The following is a 15,518-nucleotide window of genomic DNA, read 5'->3' as shown; positions in this document are numbered from 1 at the left end:
ATACACATTGACTGGACTGTTGTTTTGAGTTGGCTCCTTGTCCTAACTGACCACCTCCACACCTGATTGCTCAACATGGTGGAACTGGCAATCAGGCAACACACTAGTAGTTTGAAATGAATATCATTTTGTTGTGTTATCTTCACCCTGACCCACTACCCTCTATTATGGCAATTGGCACAGGGTGGCTCTTTCTGATATAAAATTTCCTCTGTTAGTGAATTTATGAGAACAAAAGTGTGTGACTTACTTGGAAGTACTAAGTAAAGAGTGAATAAAATATAGTATAGTATAGTATAGTATAGCATAGCATAGCATAGCATAGCATAGCATAGCATAGCATAGTATAGTATAGTATAATTAGTTTCTTAGCTTGGGGAAAACTGGTATAGTTCAATGCTTATGGGGAAGTATTTGGCCTTCAAAGAAGAGAATGACTGAAGCACCCACGCTGCTTCGTGCTGTAAGCACATGCCTGCTGAATGGTAGCAAGAACATACTTACATCCCGTATGGCTTCGTATAGGGCTTTGAAAGTCGGCTGCTTATCATCATGGTAGACGCCTCGGTTCCCGTGCAGAACAGACACCCCTTCGAGCTCCGCCCTTTTGCAGTTGCTGCCATACATGCAGTGGTCAGGACGGTAGTTCCAATGGCAGGGGAACACATAGAGACGCTCTGGTGGTGACAAGAGAAAGACATGTCCACAGTCAGTGCTGGCTCTTCTGCAAACCTGGCGATTAAAACCAACATTTCCATAAACTGCACATAGCAGATGATTTAAATTCTTGTTTGTGACTATGACTCATGGACCAAACTTCAACACATTTGTTAATATCCTGAGGTCAGAAGTTAAGAGGGTACCCGTTAGTGATGGTATAGGTCCCTCCCCCCGAAGGGAAAGCAGGGGATAAGAAGGCACACAAGCCCTTGCTCAGACAATTGGTCTGAATCCCAACTCTCATTCAAACACAGTGAAACCTAGGTCCAGTGACTTAATATTCCCGTGCTTCCATTTTTTTCACCTGTAAAGTGAGACTAACAGGATCTCTTTCTTATTTTGATAATTAAATGTAAAAATTTCATATAAAATGCTTAGCAGAGTGCTAAGCACACAGTGGTAGTTAATAGAGTTACCAGATATAATTAACTACTCAGAAAGATTTTTTGAAATGGACAGACCCCCAAAATGGGAGTTAAGATTAAAGCGAAGATTTCTCTTAAGTTTAAAAACCAACCAACAGCCCTGGCTGCATGGCTCAGTGGTTGAGCATTGACCTATGAACCAGGAGGTCATGGTCCTATTCCCGGTCAGGGAACATGCCCAGTTTTTGGGCTTGATCAATGGTTCTCTCTCATCATTGATGTTTCTATCTCTCTTTCCCTCTTCCTTCCTCTCTGAAATCAATAAAAATATATTTAAAAAATAAAAACCAACAAACAACAGCAAAGGAGAAAAAATCCAAAGAAGCAAAGCCAAAAGAAAGCTCCTACGCCATGGTGACAATACACACTGTGGGTGAGCATGCACACACATGTACACCTGTGTGTTTATCTCTCTAACCCAGTGGTTCTTAGCCAAGGGCAAAATTACCCCGCCCCTGGAGCCAGTTGGCAATGTTTGGAGGAAGACATTAGTTGTCATATACGAGAGAAGCTGCAACTTCCATCTGGTGACTTAGAGAACAAGAGTATCCCAGACATCAACCAGTGAATGGACAGGCACCGCAGCCGCAGTAGCACCAAATCAAGAAACTCTGCTGTAATCTGTTGAACTCAGAAAATTTCCTCTTGGTGAATAGGATAATACAATTAGCAATAAATTCATAACTCTCCAGCTTCCTGGCCCTCAGCTTGATGACTTTAAAGACAGGGGCTAAAGGAATATGGACCAGAGTTTCCTGTGAGTGTGGGTTATTGACCAGGAGAAAGGCCTGTGTGAGAGCACAGAAGAATTAGAGTGGATACACTGTCAGAAAAGCAACTTAAAGATGTGCTAGTGTGTCGGATTGATAGCACTCACTCTCATGGGAAGAACCACTGCTTAGAAAATCCTTACAGAAAGCTTTACCATGAAAGTGAAGAATAAAGAGGCTCTCATACATCCCTCTGGCGGACTGTACTAGCATTGATGTCAGTGTAAAACTGGGTGAGGGCATTTAGCTATTTAGGTAAATTTAGGATGTTCTGGGTGTCCCTCCTGGGTGAGGGGCCTGCTCGTTTGTTGCAGATTTGATGAGATTTGGGACGACCGGCCCCTCGGTGCTTAAGGCAGATGAAGGGGTTAGCCCGGCATAGGATGTAATTTTTTCAAGACCGTTTTATAACTTAAGAGAACCTTATTAAAGCGTAGGTTTATTTCTTAAAATGTGGGTGACAGGAATTTTAAAGTTTTATATAATGCTTCAAAGTCTTTAGAATACTATACAGAAAGGTGTTTGTTTTTTAATTGGCTTATCCATATATCTGAACTCTTAAAGCTTTCTTAGAGCTAAAACACTCGGATTTTTTACCTGCAGGGTCACAGAGAGATCACCTTGTTTTAAATAGACTGAAAAATAATAATAATAATAAGCCAGGCAGCGATGTCACACTTGATATTCCAATCTCCTTTTTCCCACTTTTTTTTCTTTCCTCTTGCTGCCCACACTGCTTTTATTTTCTGAACTCTGGTTTTCTGGATTTAGTAAAAATTCAATTCTGAACATTGAATTTTTAGGAAGTTTTTATTAGATAAAAAGCTATATACTTTTTTTAAAGAAAATTTGTTTATCCAGGAAAATATATTAAATCATGCTACTGAGCCTCCATTTTCGCTGATGTTTTGGTTCAGTCTTCTTTCATCATGACATAAAACTTAATAAAATAAACTAACATTTAAAAATGTTAGTGGCTGGTGAGGATTAATAAATGAATGGAGCAAATGGAGTCAGACATTAAGCCTAATCTAGTGGTGAGCGGAATCAGGCATTAAGCCTGAGCCACTAGGAACTTGCAGCATTCACAGGCTCCCCGGGGGAACAACCACACCCTCACTGGGCAGGAAGAATGTCTGGAGAAAACCAGCCACTGGTCAGGCTCACAGAGGGGAGGGATAAGCAGCAGAGAAATTCCTTTGCTCAGCACCTGTGCAGTGGAAGCCAAGATGGTGCAGCAGGAGTGAGTGCGTGCTCAACAGGAACAAGATGAAGCAGCAGAACTCTGGGGCATGTGCTGTAGGAGCTACAGTGGTGGCATAAAGGGGCAGAGTCCAGCCTGGGAAAACTAGGGAAAGAATGAGATTAGATGGGGTGCAGAACCCCAGGAGATCCAGGCCATAGACTGGTTAGGAGAGGACCAAGCACAAGCCTGGAAAAACCGAGTAGGTTGGACAGTTTTGTGGACGTGCTCACCTGACTAGCTCAGGGGGGCCCCTGTGTGGCAGCCTTGCAAACTCAGAGACCTAAAGTAAACACAAAGGATGGTCTTAAATGAAAACATTTTAATTTAAAAAAGCATTTTAAAGTGGGTAGCTGTTCCTAGGCTAATATCTTCCCTGACAAAGTCACTTTGATCTTTACTGAACCTATTGTCATTTTGCAGCTAAAATAACATACCCCTGGAATGTCAGGGTAACTAATAACTTCCCTTTTTCTGGAACCTCAGGGCACAATCAGGGTGCCTGGGCTCAAACCCCAGATTCCCCCATTGTTATTGTTATCTGTGAATTGTTGAATGTCAACTATCCCGAACCACCTAAGTGAAAGAAGTATGTGTCTATCATTTTACTTTTTATCCAATCCCAGAGGTTTCCCTGCTTTGCTTTCTCCCGCCTCCTTAATCCATCTCCAATGGATTTCATGTGACCCACTTACATCTCCTCTTTTGATTGTAATTTATAAAAATAGATGAGAAACCACCATTCTCCAGAGCCTTATCTCAATATGTTGAGATTCTGCTTCCCAGGGATTGTCGTCAGTTTGGTTCAAATAAACTCATAAAAATTCTTTCCAGTTTTGAATGTTTCATATGTACATTTTTTTTATTGATTTCAGAGAGGAAGGGAAAGGGAGAGAGAGACAGAAACATCAATGATAAGAGAGAATCATTAATCGGCTGGGGATTGAGCCAGCAACCTGGGCATGTTCCCTGACTGGGAATCGAACCATGACCTCCTTCCTGGTTCACGGGTCCGATGCTCAACAACTGAGCCATGCCGGCTGGGCTGAATGTTTCCTACATTAACAGTTTGAATGACAAGCCTGCTTGTTCCTGAAAATATATGAAGGATTATCAGGGATTTTGGGAGCAGTTCCTATTAGAGCCTGCCTGTCCTCTACACCCCCATTGGCATATTGTGGAAAATAGACCTCTGTGATCCATCTCCAGCAAAGTCAGCTTTTAATGGAAATGATTACTGAGTTTCCCCAGGGCAAACAGAATGCAGGGAGGAGGGAAGAGGATAGAAGGACAAAGAACTGTGGACGTGGGCTAGCATCATGGTGGAAACCCCAGAGGCGCCCAGGATGAAACACCATGTGCCACCTCAATTAGACAGGGGTTGGTGGAGACAACTAGAAAAGGCCTCAGCTCATTTTTTGAAATGGCCCAATGAGAGACTATAAGACCCAGGTGACGTATGAGGAACCCGAGAATGAGGAACCGGAGAAGGGACTCTCGCACTCTAGATAAATAGCCTGTGACTGCTGCTCCGCGTGTGCCTGTACAGCCGGAAGGACACCTGCTTTTGCAAGACCATATTAAAGGTCTCGTTTTTGCCATACTTCTGTCTCCAAGTCCATTGTCTGGATTTGGACAGGTGAGCATTTCTCACAATTTGGGGGTGTGTCTGGGGTTTCTGTGCCCCAGTTGAGGGGGAGAAGTGTTCCACCCGGTTTTGGGTGGCCACTCTTTGCCTGGGAGCCCGTCTCTTCTTGGAGGCCAAAGATAGGCCTGAGACTGTTTTGTTTTTTTGTTTTCTTTCCGGAAGATGGTGAAACTGACATCGGGACAAAAGACAGCCACCCACAGCAACCAGACAACCTTGTGCAAGGGCCAAGGTAGGAAAAATTGGACTATAAGTACTACTTTGGTGGTTGGGTGTCCTCAGAAATCAAGTGTGTGTGACTGAGTCTTGTTCTGGACACGAAGTGAGCATGGAGTCCTAATTTGCGGTTCTGTTCTCCCTCGAGGGAAATGGCAGATCTCAGGGTGTACACATCTCCAGTGAGGGGGGTTGAGTGCACAGCATAGTCACAGGGACTTTACTGAGATGGGAAACAAAAATTCTAGGCCTAGGGAAGACATTCCCCCAGATAGTTCATTGGGGAGAATGCTGAGGTTCTGGGGGGACAGTCTCTGAGCCAGGGACAAGAGACATTGCTCTGCTTTGGTGGTTCTTTTATGCAGGGCATCCTGTGGTGTCTGGCTGGACAAGGAACATGGTGTGTAGCTCTTGTCTGTGGGTTGTGCGTGCCTGTAAATATTGTAGATGAGCGTCTCAGTTGATGTTTTGTGTCTCTTTGTTGTTTGGTTTAATTTGTTTAAAGATGGGGCACACCCCACTTTAGGGGCCCAGCTATTTGTGGCAGGCTGAACCTGTGGCAGAAACTGCAGGAACTTCCCAGCAGCTGCCAAGAATTCTTAATCTTGGGGATCCTTCCTGCTCTTCCTTTCAAGGCATCAGCTACCAGAAACTCTTAGCTAGTGAGAGTTCCTGTATGTCTGTCTGTAATGTAACTTGGTTACTGATGTTCTTTGCTTGCTTTCTTTTAGTTTGCTGTTAAATGACAAGGGGCAGTAAGCCAGGAATAGAGAAACTAAGATGGTTAAACAGCAATTTGGAGCCATCTAGTAAATTCTATCTTCCTAAACCAAGGACCCTTAAGAATGGATGATTTGGCCCTGACTGGTTTGGCTCAGTGGATAGAGCATCAGCCTTCGAACTGAAAGGTCCCAGGTTTGATTCCAGTCAAGGGCATGTACCTTGGTTGAGGGCACATCCCCAGTAGGAGGTGTGCAGGAGGCAGCTGATCAATGTTTCTCTCTCATCGATGTTTCTAACTCTCTATCCCTCTCCCTTCCTCTCTGTAAAAAATCAATAAAATATATATATTTTTTAAAAAGAATGGATGGTTTGCATTTTGCCAGAGGGTAAATGGCTTATGTCAGCCTACTCAGGGATGGCAGAAATCCAATTAGTGTCATTTGCTGACCACATCCAAGGACAAATGAAGTTAAAAAATAAACCTTATTTCAGTTATCCTTTTCTAGTTTGTTAAAAGGGAAAAGGTCTTTCCTGTTTTTGTCCAGGAAGCAAAAGTTCTATAAGTATTCTGGAGTATTGTGTTTTGTAGGAAGGACAAAGTTGCATGTCATTTGCATTATAATCAAATCCATAACCGTGTCATTTTACTAGTAGTGACAGTCCTTTTGTTATAATGCATTTGAAAAAGAAAAGTTGCATGTTCTGAGGGATCCATGGAAAGGACTCTGACATTTTCAAATCATCCCCTTCTAACTAGATGAAAATTCTTAGAATTCTTAGAGTATTTGGATTTATAGAAATACTGGCAGGGAAAATCAAGAGAAACAAAAATTGCCCTGACCGGTTTGGCTCAGTGGATAGAGCGTCAGCCTGCAGACTGAAGGGTCCAGGTTCAATTCTGGTCAAGGGCATGTACCTTGGTTGCGGGCACATCCCTGGTAGGGGGTGTGCAGGAAGCAGCTGATCGATGTTTCTCTCTCATTGATGTTTCTAACTCTCTATCCCTCTCCCTTCCTCTCTGTAAAAAATCTATAAAATATATATATTAAAAAAAGAGAGAAACAAAAATTGATTATGGGACTGAATGGACTAAAAATAATTATATAGTTTTTATAATTTTTGTAGAAAGTATTGCTGATTCTTGGTCTTTTTGTTTTCAGACATAAGGAGACTTTATTTTCTTAAAGCAATTTGGTGAATTGTGTATTTTTCTCCCTACTTTATTTCTCGAAAATTTGGTGATTCTTAATGAGTAAATCATGGCAATACCTTTCTTTGCATGAGTTCAATAAGACCAGTTTCCAATGGTGGTTTTATTAACCAAGTCTTTGACTGGAGTGTCATGTAAGAGAGTCATTTCTGGACTCTGGATGTCACCAGAAGACTTGAAGCCAATAAGAATGCCTTGGAGAAAGCATGGTACCTTGCTTAGCCACATGGTAGCCCTGAAAATGGATGGCGCTGGAGCATTGGGCCCATTCCCGTAGTCGCTGGTGGTCTGTCAGAAACGGATGGGAGTAGTGAGGGTGCTTCTGCATCCCTGCCCACCCCCTCATGCATGCTACATCAAGACCAGTAGGAGGGCCACTGCGATGATCCTTGAAGCCTAGCACATGGCCCAAGGGAGCCACTGCAGGTGCAGAGCTTGGTGAGGAATTTGCCCACATCTGCAGGTCTGCAGGTATTTTAATAGGCAGGTCTGATGGTAGCTGGATGGCTTGGCTTCTCTGCCCTGAGGGGCTCATTGAGACTCAATCATGAAATTCCAGCAAAGCAGATTTTATAAGAGCCTGTGCAGTCAATTGCTATTCTTATCATTTTCATGCAAACCATCAGGCCAAATTGAAACTAGACTTAATGCAATAGATAAATTGGTCTTAACTTGGCTCTTTAATAAAAATAAGGGTGATTTTAGGGAAAAAATTTATTTCAATAGGGAATTATTAAAATTAAAATGATTTTTCCCTTTCACCAGACCATTTATTATAATTCTTGCTATTCTAACTTTTGAAATTTTGTAAGACAGTTTGTCTCCACCAGATTACAAGAACTACTCGTACTCAGGGAATACCACTTCTAGACACCTCCTTCTGTGCCCAGGCCTCATCATCCTTCTGACAGAAAGCAAGGATCTCTTGGCCCTGGAAGAAAACCTTCTAAAAGGTGACACTACACCTTTTCCACTAAGGAATTCGGAGCCAAGATCTTTGAGGGGATGTGGCAGGCAGTCAGACAGACATAAGCAGAGCACGGATTATGGGCCAACAGGAGGAGAAATGGACGGGACCCTGAGATGTGCTTCTCACCACTCCAACTGCTCTGAAGATGGCAATGGAGGAAACTGTGTAGATTCTCTCTTCCTCTCCCTTTCACTAAGAAAGCCAATAGTTTTTAGGACAGCTAATGAAGATAGGATCAATTAATGTAAAAAAAAAAAAAAGAGGAGGGAATTTGTAGGACATAGGCTTCTGTGATCCATCTCCAGCAAAATCAACTTTTAATGGATATGGTTACTGAATTTCCTCAGGGAAAACAAAATGTAGGGAGGAGGGAAGAAGATATAAGAACAAAGAACTATATATGTGAGCCAGCATCATGGTGTTAACCCCAAAGGTGCCCAGGATGAAATACCTCATGGCCTCCTCAACTAGACAGGGAGGGGAAACAACTACAAAAGGCCTCAGCCCATTTTTTAAAACAGCCCAATGGGAGACAGTAAGACCTAGGTAAAACATGAGGAAAACTGTTAACCCCATAGTACTCAGCCAATGAGGAACCAGAGGGACTCTTGCACCTTAGGGATAAACAGCATGTAATTGCTGCTCCACGTGTGCCTATACAACCGGATAGATGCTTGCTCTTGCAAGAATGTATTAAAAGTCTCGTTTTCACCATACTTCTGTCTCCAAGTCCATCATTTGAATTCAGACAGGTGAGCATTTCTCACAGCCACAATAAATCTTGCCACTGTGCTTAAATTTCTCCCATGTAGGCGCCCTTTGAAATTCCTTTCTTGCACACTGCAAGAACCCATTTTCACTGGCAACATTTATACTGCTCAATCTTTAAGATAGGCCATAGTCACATCCAGGCACCCTCTATTAAATTCCTCATTGTTCACAACACACTATGAGATTTTTATTTTCTCTGGAGAACTCCATTCCACCATTATGTTTCTCTTACTTGCATTCACCTCCACACTTTCACATATCTGATCCAAAAGTGAGAGAGCATAGTGCTCATCCTGAAGTCACATTATTTAGATTTGTATTAGCTGTATGACTTTTCTGCACGTTAGTGCAGAGGGGATGTGTAAGGATTATATGAGTGAAAATATCTAAAGTGCTTTTGTAACATGCTTTACCCCAGCCCAATTGCTTCCTTTATTAACACAATGAGTTATGTTACTTATTTATGACACCTTCCTGGGAATTGCATTTGCAGTCGATGCTTAAGCACTTGCTAATGTTCCTTGCTGAATTAGTTGCCCTAGAACCCATCTCTGTTTCTGTATACACACAGATTAAATCAATATATTTTTATTGAGTGCCTGCTATATGTACAGTTCCTGTCTTCATGGAGTTTAAGATAGCTGCTGAGAAATTATGCTCTTTCCCAAGTAATGTAGGACCCCATTATAAAATGAAACCTTTTCTCTCTTTACAGTCTCCTTAGAGGACTGAACCCAGTGAAAACACTCTAAGACAGAGATGAAGTAGAAAGGATTTAGAATCAGACAGATGTATGTTCAAAGTGGGCTTCTACCACCTCCTAGCTCTGTAACCTTGGTAAGTTACTGAAGCCCTTGACTTCAATTTGGAAGCAAAACAGAGAAGCTAAATTATCCCAGTTTGAATCCCAGATTTACCGTGTGTTAGCTGAGACCTAATAGCAGAGTAGCTAATGAGCAAGTTCTGGAATTAACCTGTTGGATTTGAATACAGAACTCTACCACTAGTTGCATGAACTCAAGCAAATTACATAATTTATTTGGACTTCAGATTCATCATCAGTAATATTACTTGCCCAATAGAATTTGAGGGAGTATTAAATGAGCTCATATATAAAAGTACCTGGAACACTATATATATGGTACTGTGGATGAAAAGGGGCCACATACTAACCTGACAAGTTCAGGGAAGGCTTGCATGGCAGCCTTGCAAACTCAGAGACCTAAAGTAACCACAAATGATGGTATCAAATTAAAACATTTTTAAACTAAAAGCAGTTTATGGCTGGTAGACATGTCTTAGGCTGGTATCTTCCTTGACAAAGGTCAATCTTTACCTGAACTGAGCCTGTCTGTTGTCTATGATAATATTCCTTTGGAATGTCAGAGTAACCCCACTCTTTCCAGACCCCACAAAGCACAACCAGGGCAGAGAACATATATCTTTTCATTGTTTTATCATGTTAATTGTTGACTATTAACTATTCCATACCCACCTGTGTAAAAGAAGTATGTGTCTATCATGTTATTTTTGGTCCAATCCCAGAGGTCCCTCCACCCCGCTTGGTTTTCTCCCACCTCCCTAATCTATCACCAATGGATTTCATGTAGCCCACTTATGTCTCCTCTTTTGATTGTAATGTATAAAATACGATGCAAAACTGCCATTGTCCTCAATCTATTGAGATTCTGCTTCCTGGCATTTGTCCACAGTTTGGCTAAAATAAACTGAAAAATTGTTCATAGGTTTGAATATGTCTTACATTAATAGTATAATATGATGCACATAATAAATGTAAACAGTAATAATTGCTATTATCATTGTTATAACAAGAAGTATTGCTTTAGGTTGCCGGAAGGATAAAACAAGGTAAGTTGAATGAGCTTAGCATAGTTCCTGATGCATAGTACTGAAGGTAACCAAAGTTTTGCCACTCTAAAGCAGCTTTCTGAAATATTAATTTTAAGCTGTTTATTAGGAAACAAGACTCAGAGACAGCCTTTGACCTCCCACCCTCTTTTCTGCCTGAGAGATTCAACAGAGAAACCTTTTAGTAAGGAGATCTTAGGCTGTTTGCCTTTCCTAACGTGAATTAAGCGTGGTAAACAGGAAGGCTTCAGGAATGTGCCAGTTAGCTAGATTGCGTGTGCCCCATAGTCATCCAGCAAGGATTTCCCTGCCATATATATTTCACTCTTTCTCAACTCCCTGTGAACTGGCCATTCTCACTTCTAAAATTTAATAGCCCAACCTCCACCCTGCTTTTCTCTTTGTCCAAAATATCTTATATACCCAGTGTTACCTCACTGTTTTTGGAATTTTCATGCTTATGTAGGTTTCCCATGCATGTGCATTAAAACCTTGTTTCCTCCTCTTAATCTGTCTTTGTTAATTTGATTATTAGCCCAGCCTAGAAGAATTTAGACTGTGGGAGAAAAAGTAGCCCTCACAGTACACTGATGATAAATGTTTTACTACAATTCCTTCTAAACATGCAAATCGCCATTCTTAAACATGCATATCGCCTTTTATGGGTAACGGATCTGATAATCTAATGAAAGCTTTAGGCCCTATTTTTGGAAAAATGCTACTAGGTATATATGAAGAATATTTGCTTACAAGTTTAGGGGTTTAGAGATCTTTTTCATAGAGTTTAAGACCAGCTAAGAACCCCAGATGTTGAATGTCAAATATGCAACTGGCTTTCAGACAGAATTAATTTTACGTCCAGACAGAATTCCAATTCACAAGTTTTGGTTCACCCAATTTATGCATGGCATTGATGTAAATGTATGATAAGATGATATTCCTGCTCTCAAGAAATGTATACTCTTATTATAGAGGTAATATATCACATCATCAGAGTAAAATGTTTTATCTTGGTTTATAAAAACAGAGGACATTTCAGCGAAGTTCCATTTAAACTTAGACCTTTAGTAAGGATGGAATTTTGACAATCAGACAGAGGCTTGGAAGAGCATTTGAGGAGAAGAAATTAACCTGATTGAATGAAAGGTTTAAAATCAGAGTGTGGTTTAGAAAAGATAAGCCACTAAATTTGCTGGGACAAATGCAATCTTTTCAAAGGCATAAGAAAATGGTAGAAATGATGTCACATAAGTAGACTTCTTTACCCTAATAATTCAAGAATACAAATCTATATTAGATTGTAAGCAGTTAGGGGCAGTTGGGGGTGACTGGGCCAGCAGGGGAGCAGTTAGGCATCAGTTAGGCTGGCAGGGGAGTGATTAGGGGGTGATCAGGCTGGCAGGCTGGCAAGCGGTTGAGAGCCAGCAGTTCCAGATTGTGAGAGGGATCCCAGATTGGAGAGAGTGAAGGCTGGGCCGAGGGACACCCTTCCCCAGTGCGTGAATTTTGTGCACCGGTCCTCTAGTCAAAAAAGCTAGAATTAAAGTAGACTTCTTTACCCTAATAATTCAAGAATACAAATCTATATTAGATTGTAAGCAGATTGAGGGCAGTTGGGGGTGACTGGGCCAGCAGGGGAGCAGTTAGGCATCAGTTAGGCTGGCAGGGGAGTGATTAGCTTTAATTCTAGCTTGTGAAGCAAAAAGGAAAAAAAAGGTTTTATTCTTTTGAAAAAGACAGGTAGCTCATAAAATCAGAGTTAAAGCTGAATTGGGGTAAGAAGTGGAGCACTGCTGGTATATGGGGATAGAGACAGATAAATGTGAGTTTCACAGCATTGCTGCCAGAATGAACCAGCCCTGGCTACACTCTGCTCTTGGAGATAAACTGGCTGGCTTAGTGGGAGTGAGGGTCGCCAGAGCTCTAAGTCTGCATGTAATGGGGGAGGAGCAATTCCTGGGAAAAAGCAGGAGCACTGTCACTAAAAAAAAAAGGGAACTCAATAGTGGAAAATTAAAAATAGCAGATGTGATAAAAACAGGAGTGATGTCAGGGAAATGGCAGTATGAGAGATCCCTTTGCTCTATCCACCTGAAATTTCAACCATTGGAACAGCTATAACTTTCAAAGAGGAAGGGAGAGGGAGAATCAAGCCTACAACCCGGGCATGTTCCCTGACTGGAAATCGAACCCAAGGTTGATGCTCAACCACTGAGCTACATCGGACAGGCCTCACCTTCAATTTTATTTTATTTTATTTTTTGACTAGAGGTCCGGTGCACAAAATTCACGCACTGGGGAAGGGTGTCCCTCGGCCCAGCCTTCACTCTCTCCAATCTGGGATCCCTCTCACAATCTGGAACTGCTGGCTCTCAACCGCTTGCCAGCCTGCCAGCCTGATCACCCCCTAATCACTCCCCTGCCAGCCTAACTGATGCCTAACTGCTCCCCTGCTGGCCCAGTCACCCCCAACTGCCCTCCCCTGTAGGCCTGGTCGCCCCTAACTGCTCTCCCCTGCAGACCTGGTCCCTCTCAACTTCCCTCCCCTGCCAACCCGGTCACCCCTAACTGACCCCGCTCCAGACCTGGTTCCCCGCAACTGCCCTTTCCTGCAGGCCTGGTCAGCCCTAACTGCCCTCCCTACCCTACAGGCCTGGTTCTGCCCCCAACAAATGCCCTCCCCTGCTGACCTGTTCGCCCCTAACTGCCCTCCCCTGTAGGCCTGATCACCCCTAACTGCCCTCCCCTGCTGGCCTGATCACCCACAACTGCCCTCCCCTGCTGGCCATCTTGTGCCTACATGGGGGCAACCATCTTGTGTGAGGGTGTGATGGTCAATTTGCATATTACATCTTTATTATATAGGATTAATCCTCACCTGAGGATATATTTCCGTTGATTTCTTTTTTAGAGTGGAAGGGAGGGGGAGAGACACAGAGAGAGAAACATTGATGTGAGAGAGACACATCAATTGGTTACATCCACACGTGCTCCCTGACCAGGGCTGAGGATTGAGCCTGCAACCTAAGTACATACCCTTGACTGGAATCAAACCTGGGACCCTTCAGTCTGCATACTGATGTTCTATCTACTGAGCCAAACCAGCTAGGGCTCACCTTCATTTTTACATGATAGCCTTGCCGGATAGAGTTGTCCTGGATTCAGGTCCTTGTTTTACATGGCTGTGAGTACTTCATGCCAATCCCTTCTGGCCTGATGTTTTTTGTTGAGAAGTCAACTGATATTTAATATGAACTTCCATTTCAGTAACTTTCTGTCTCTCTCTTGCTGCCTTTAGTATTCTTTGTGTTTAATCTTTGTCATTTTCACTATGATGTGTCTTGGTATGAGTCTCTTTGAGTTCCTCTTGATTGGGACTGTATGTGCTTCCAAAGGTTGTTATCTTCATTTTAAAATATATTTTTATTTATTTCAGAGAGGAAGGGAGAGGGGAAGAGAGATAGAAACATCAATGATGAGAGTTATTAATCAGTTGCCTCCTGCATGCCCCCTACTGGGGATTGAGCCCACAACCCAGGCATGTGCCCTTGACCAGAATCAAAACCCAGGACCCTTCAGTCCACAGACTGATGCTCTATCCACTGAGCAAAACCAGCTAGGGTCCTGTGTGACATTTTCCTTCACCTATTTAGGTAAGTTTTCTGTCATTATTTTATCAAGCAGATTCTCTATTTATTGCTCTATTTCTTCTCCTTCTGGTACTCCTAAGATGCAGATGTTGTCCCAAAATTCCCTTAAACTAGTGGTCGGCAAACTCATTAGTCAACAGAGCCAAATATCAACAGTACAATGATTGAAATTTCTTTTGAGAGCCAAATTTTTTAAACTTAAACTATATAGGTAGGTACATTCTTATTAACTTAATTAGGGTACTCCTAAGCTGGCCTTTGCTAAAAACGTCCTCAATCTGATTGAGGTATGTTCGCTGAGTTTGACCCCTTCCAACTCTCCCATCCACACTTGTCTTGTATACTTGTTTTGTCTATCTCCTTTCGTTCATCCTCTCTATATGTCCAAACCATCTCAACATACCTTTCTCAATCCTCGACACTACATCTTCTTTCACTCCACAACGTTCCCTAAAATTAATTTAATAAACTTTACTTAAAGTTTTAAGTCTTAGTTAAACTATAGGTACATTGAATAAAACTTGATATCATACTTAATAACAATATTATTTATTGATAAAATTAAACTCCTTACAATTTACCTTACAATATTCATAAAATTAAATCATGACAATGACTGACAAACACTAATGTGAACAATGGCCTTGCATCTCCTTGGAAAGTTTGTTTAAGTCAGGTTTGTATGTTGTTGTGTTTAAGTTTAGGCACGATTCCAAGTTCTCATCAATAAGACGACTTCTCAATTTACTCTTGATAAGGTTCATGCTTGAAAATGATTCTTCACATAAATATGTAGACCCAAATAAGGAAAGAAGAGGAAATGCTAGTTTTTTCAGTTGATTATATGAGTCAGGAATACTATTCCAGGTGTTAAAAATCAACATATCTTCCTTCTCCAGGTCTTTCAAAGCAGACCACTTGTGCTGTGAACTAAGTTCACATTTGTTTTTCTCCAATATTTCTATATCAGCACAAAGATGTTCAAATTTCGAGCTCCACAGTTCTTTGTTTTTTAAATCCAGCAATTGCACTTCAAAGTTGCCAATGTCAATATTAAAGGGAGAAAAATTTAATTCTGTTACAGTAGCATTGAGAGGTTTTTTAACAAAGGCTAATGTCGCTTTGTTGTTTCTGAATTCCTGAAACCTGTTGAGAAAAGCTTCCCTCATATTTAAAAGTGTTGTTTTGAAATAGCAAATGTCAATATCAGAATTATTTTCTTGGCGATGTTTCAAAAGGCTTGGAAAGTGAGTCAAAGTTTCTTTTTCGAAATCTTGAGCAAAAAGAGATAATTTGTTTTCGA

The 15,518-nt window shown here is 41.6% G+C and overlaps 1 protein-coding gene across 1 annotated transcript in view; it reads right to left on the bottom strand.

The window, feature by feature from the left end:
- The window catches only part of GXYLT2 (glucoside xylosyltransferase 2), a 170,142-nt gene that overhangs the window by 37,935 nt on the left and 116,689 nt on the right, over nucleotides 1-15,518 (bottom strand). The window contains exon 6 of the mRNA XM_070433587.1: nucleotides 505-677. Coding sequence (XP_070289688.1) covers nucleotides 505-677 — 173 coding nt within the window. The remainder of the gene's footprint in view (nucleotides 1-504; nucleotides 678-15,518) is intronic.

The sequence above is a fragment of the Myotis yumanensis genome, unplaced genomic scaffold (genome assembly GCF_028538775.1).
Source record: "Myotis yumanensis isolate MYYU_CA2020_CCGP unplaced genomic scaffold, mMyoYum1.0.hap1 SCAF_14, whole genome shotgun sequence".
NCBI lineage: Eukaryota > Metazoa > Chordata > Mammalia > Chiroptera > Vespertilionidae > Myotis > Myotis yumanensis.
The sequence above is the reverse complement of the archived record's forward strand: the minus strand, read 5'-3'. Positions and strand labels throughout refer to the sequence as shown.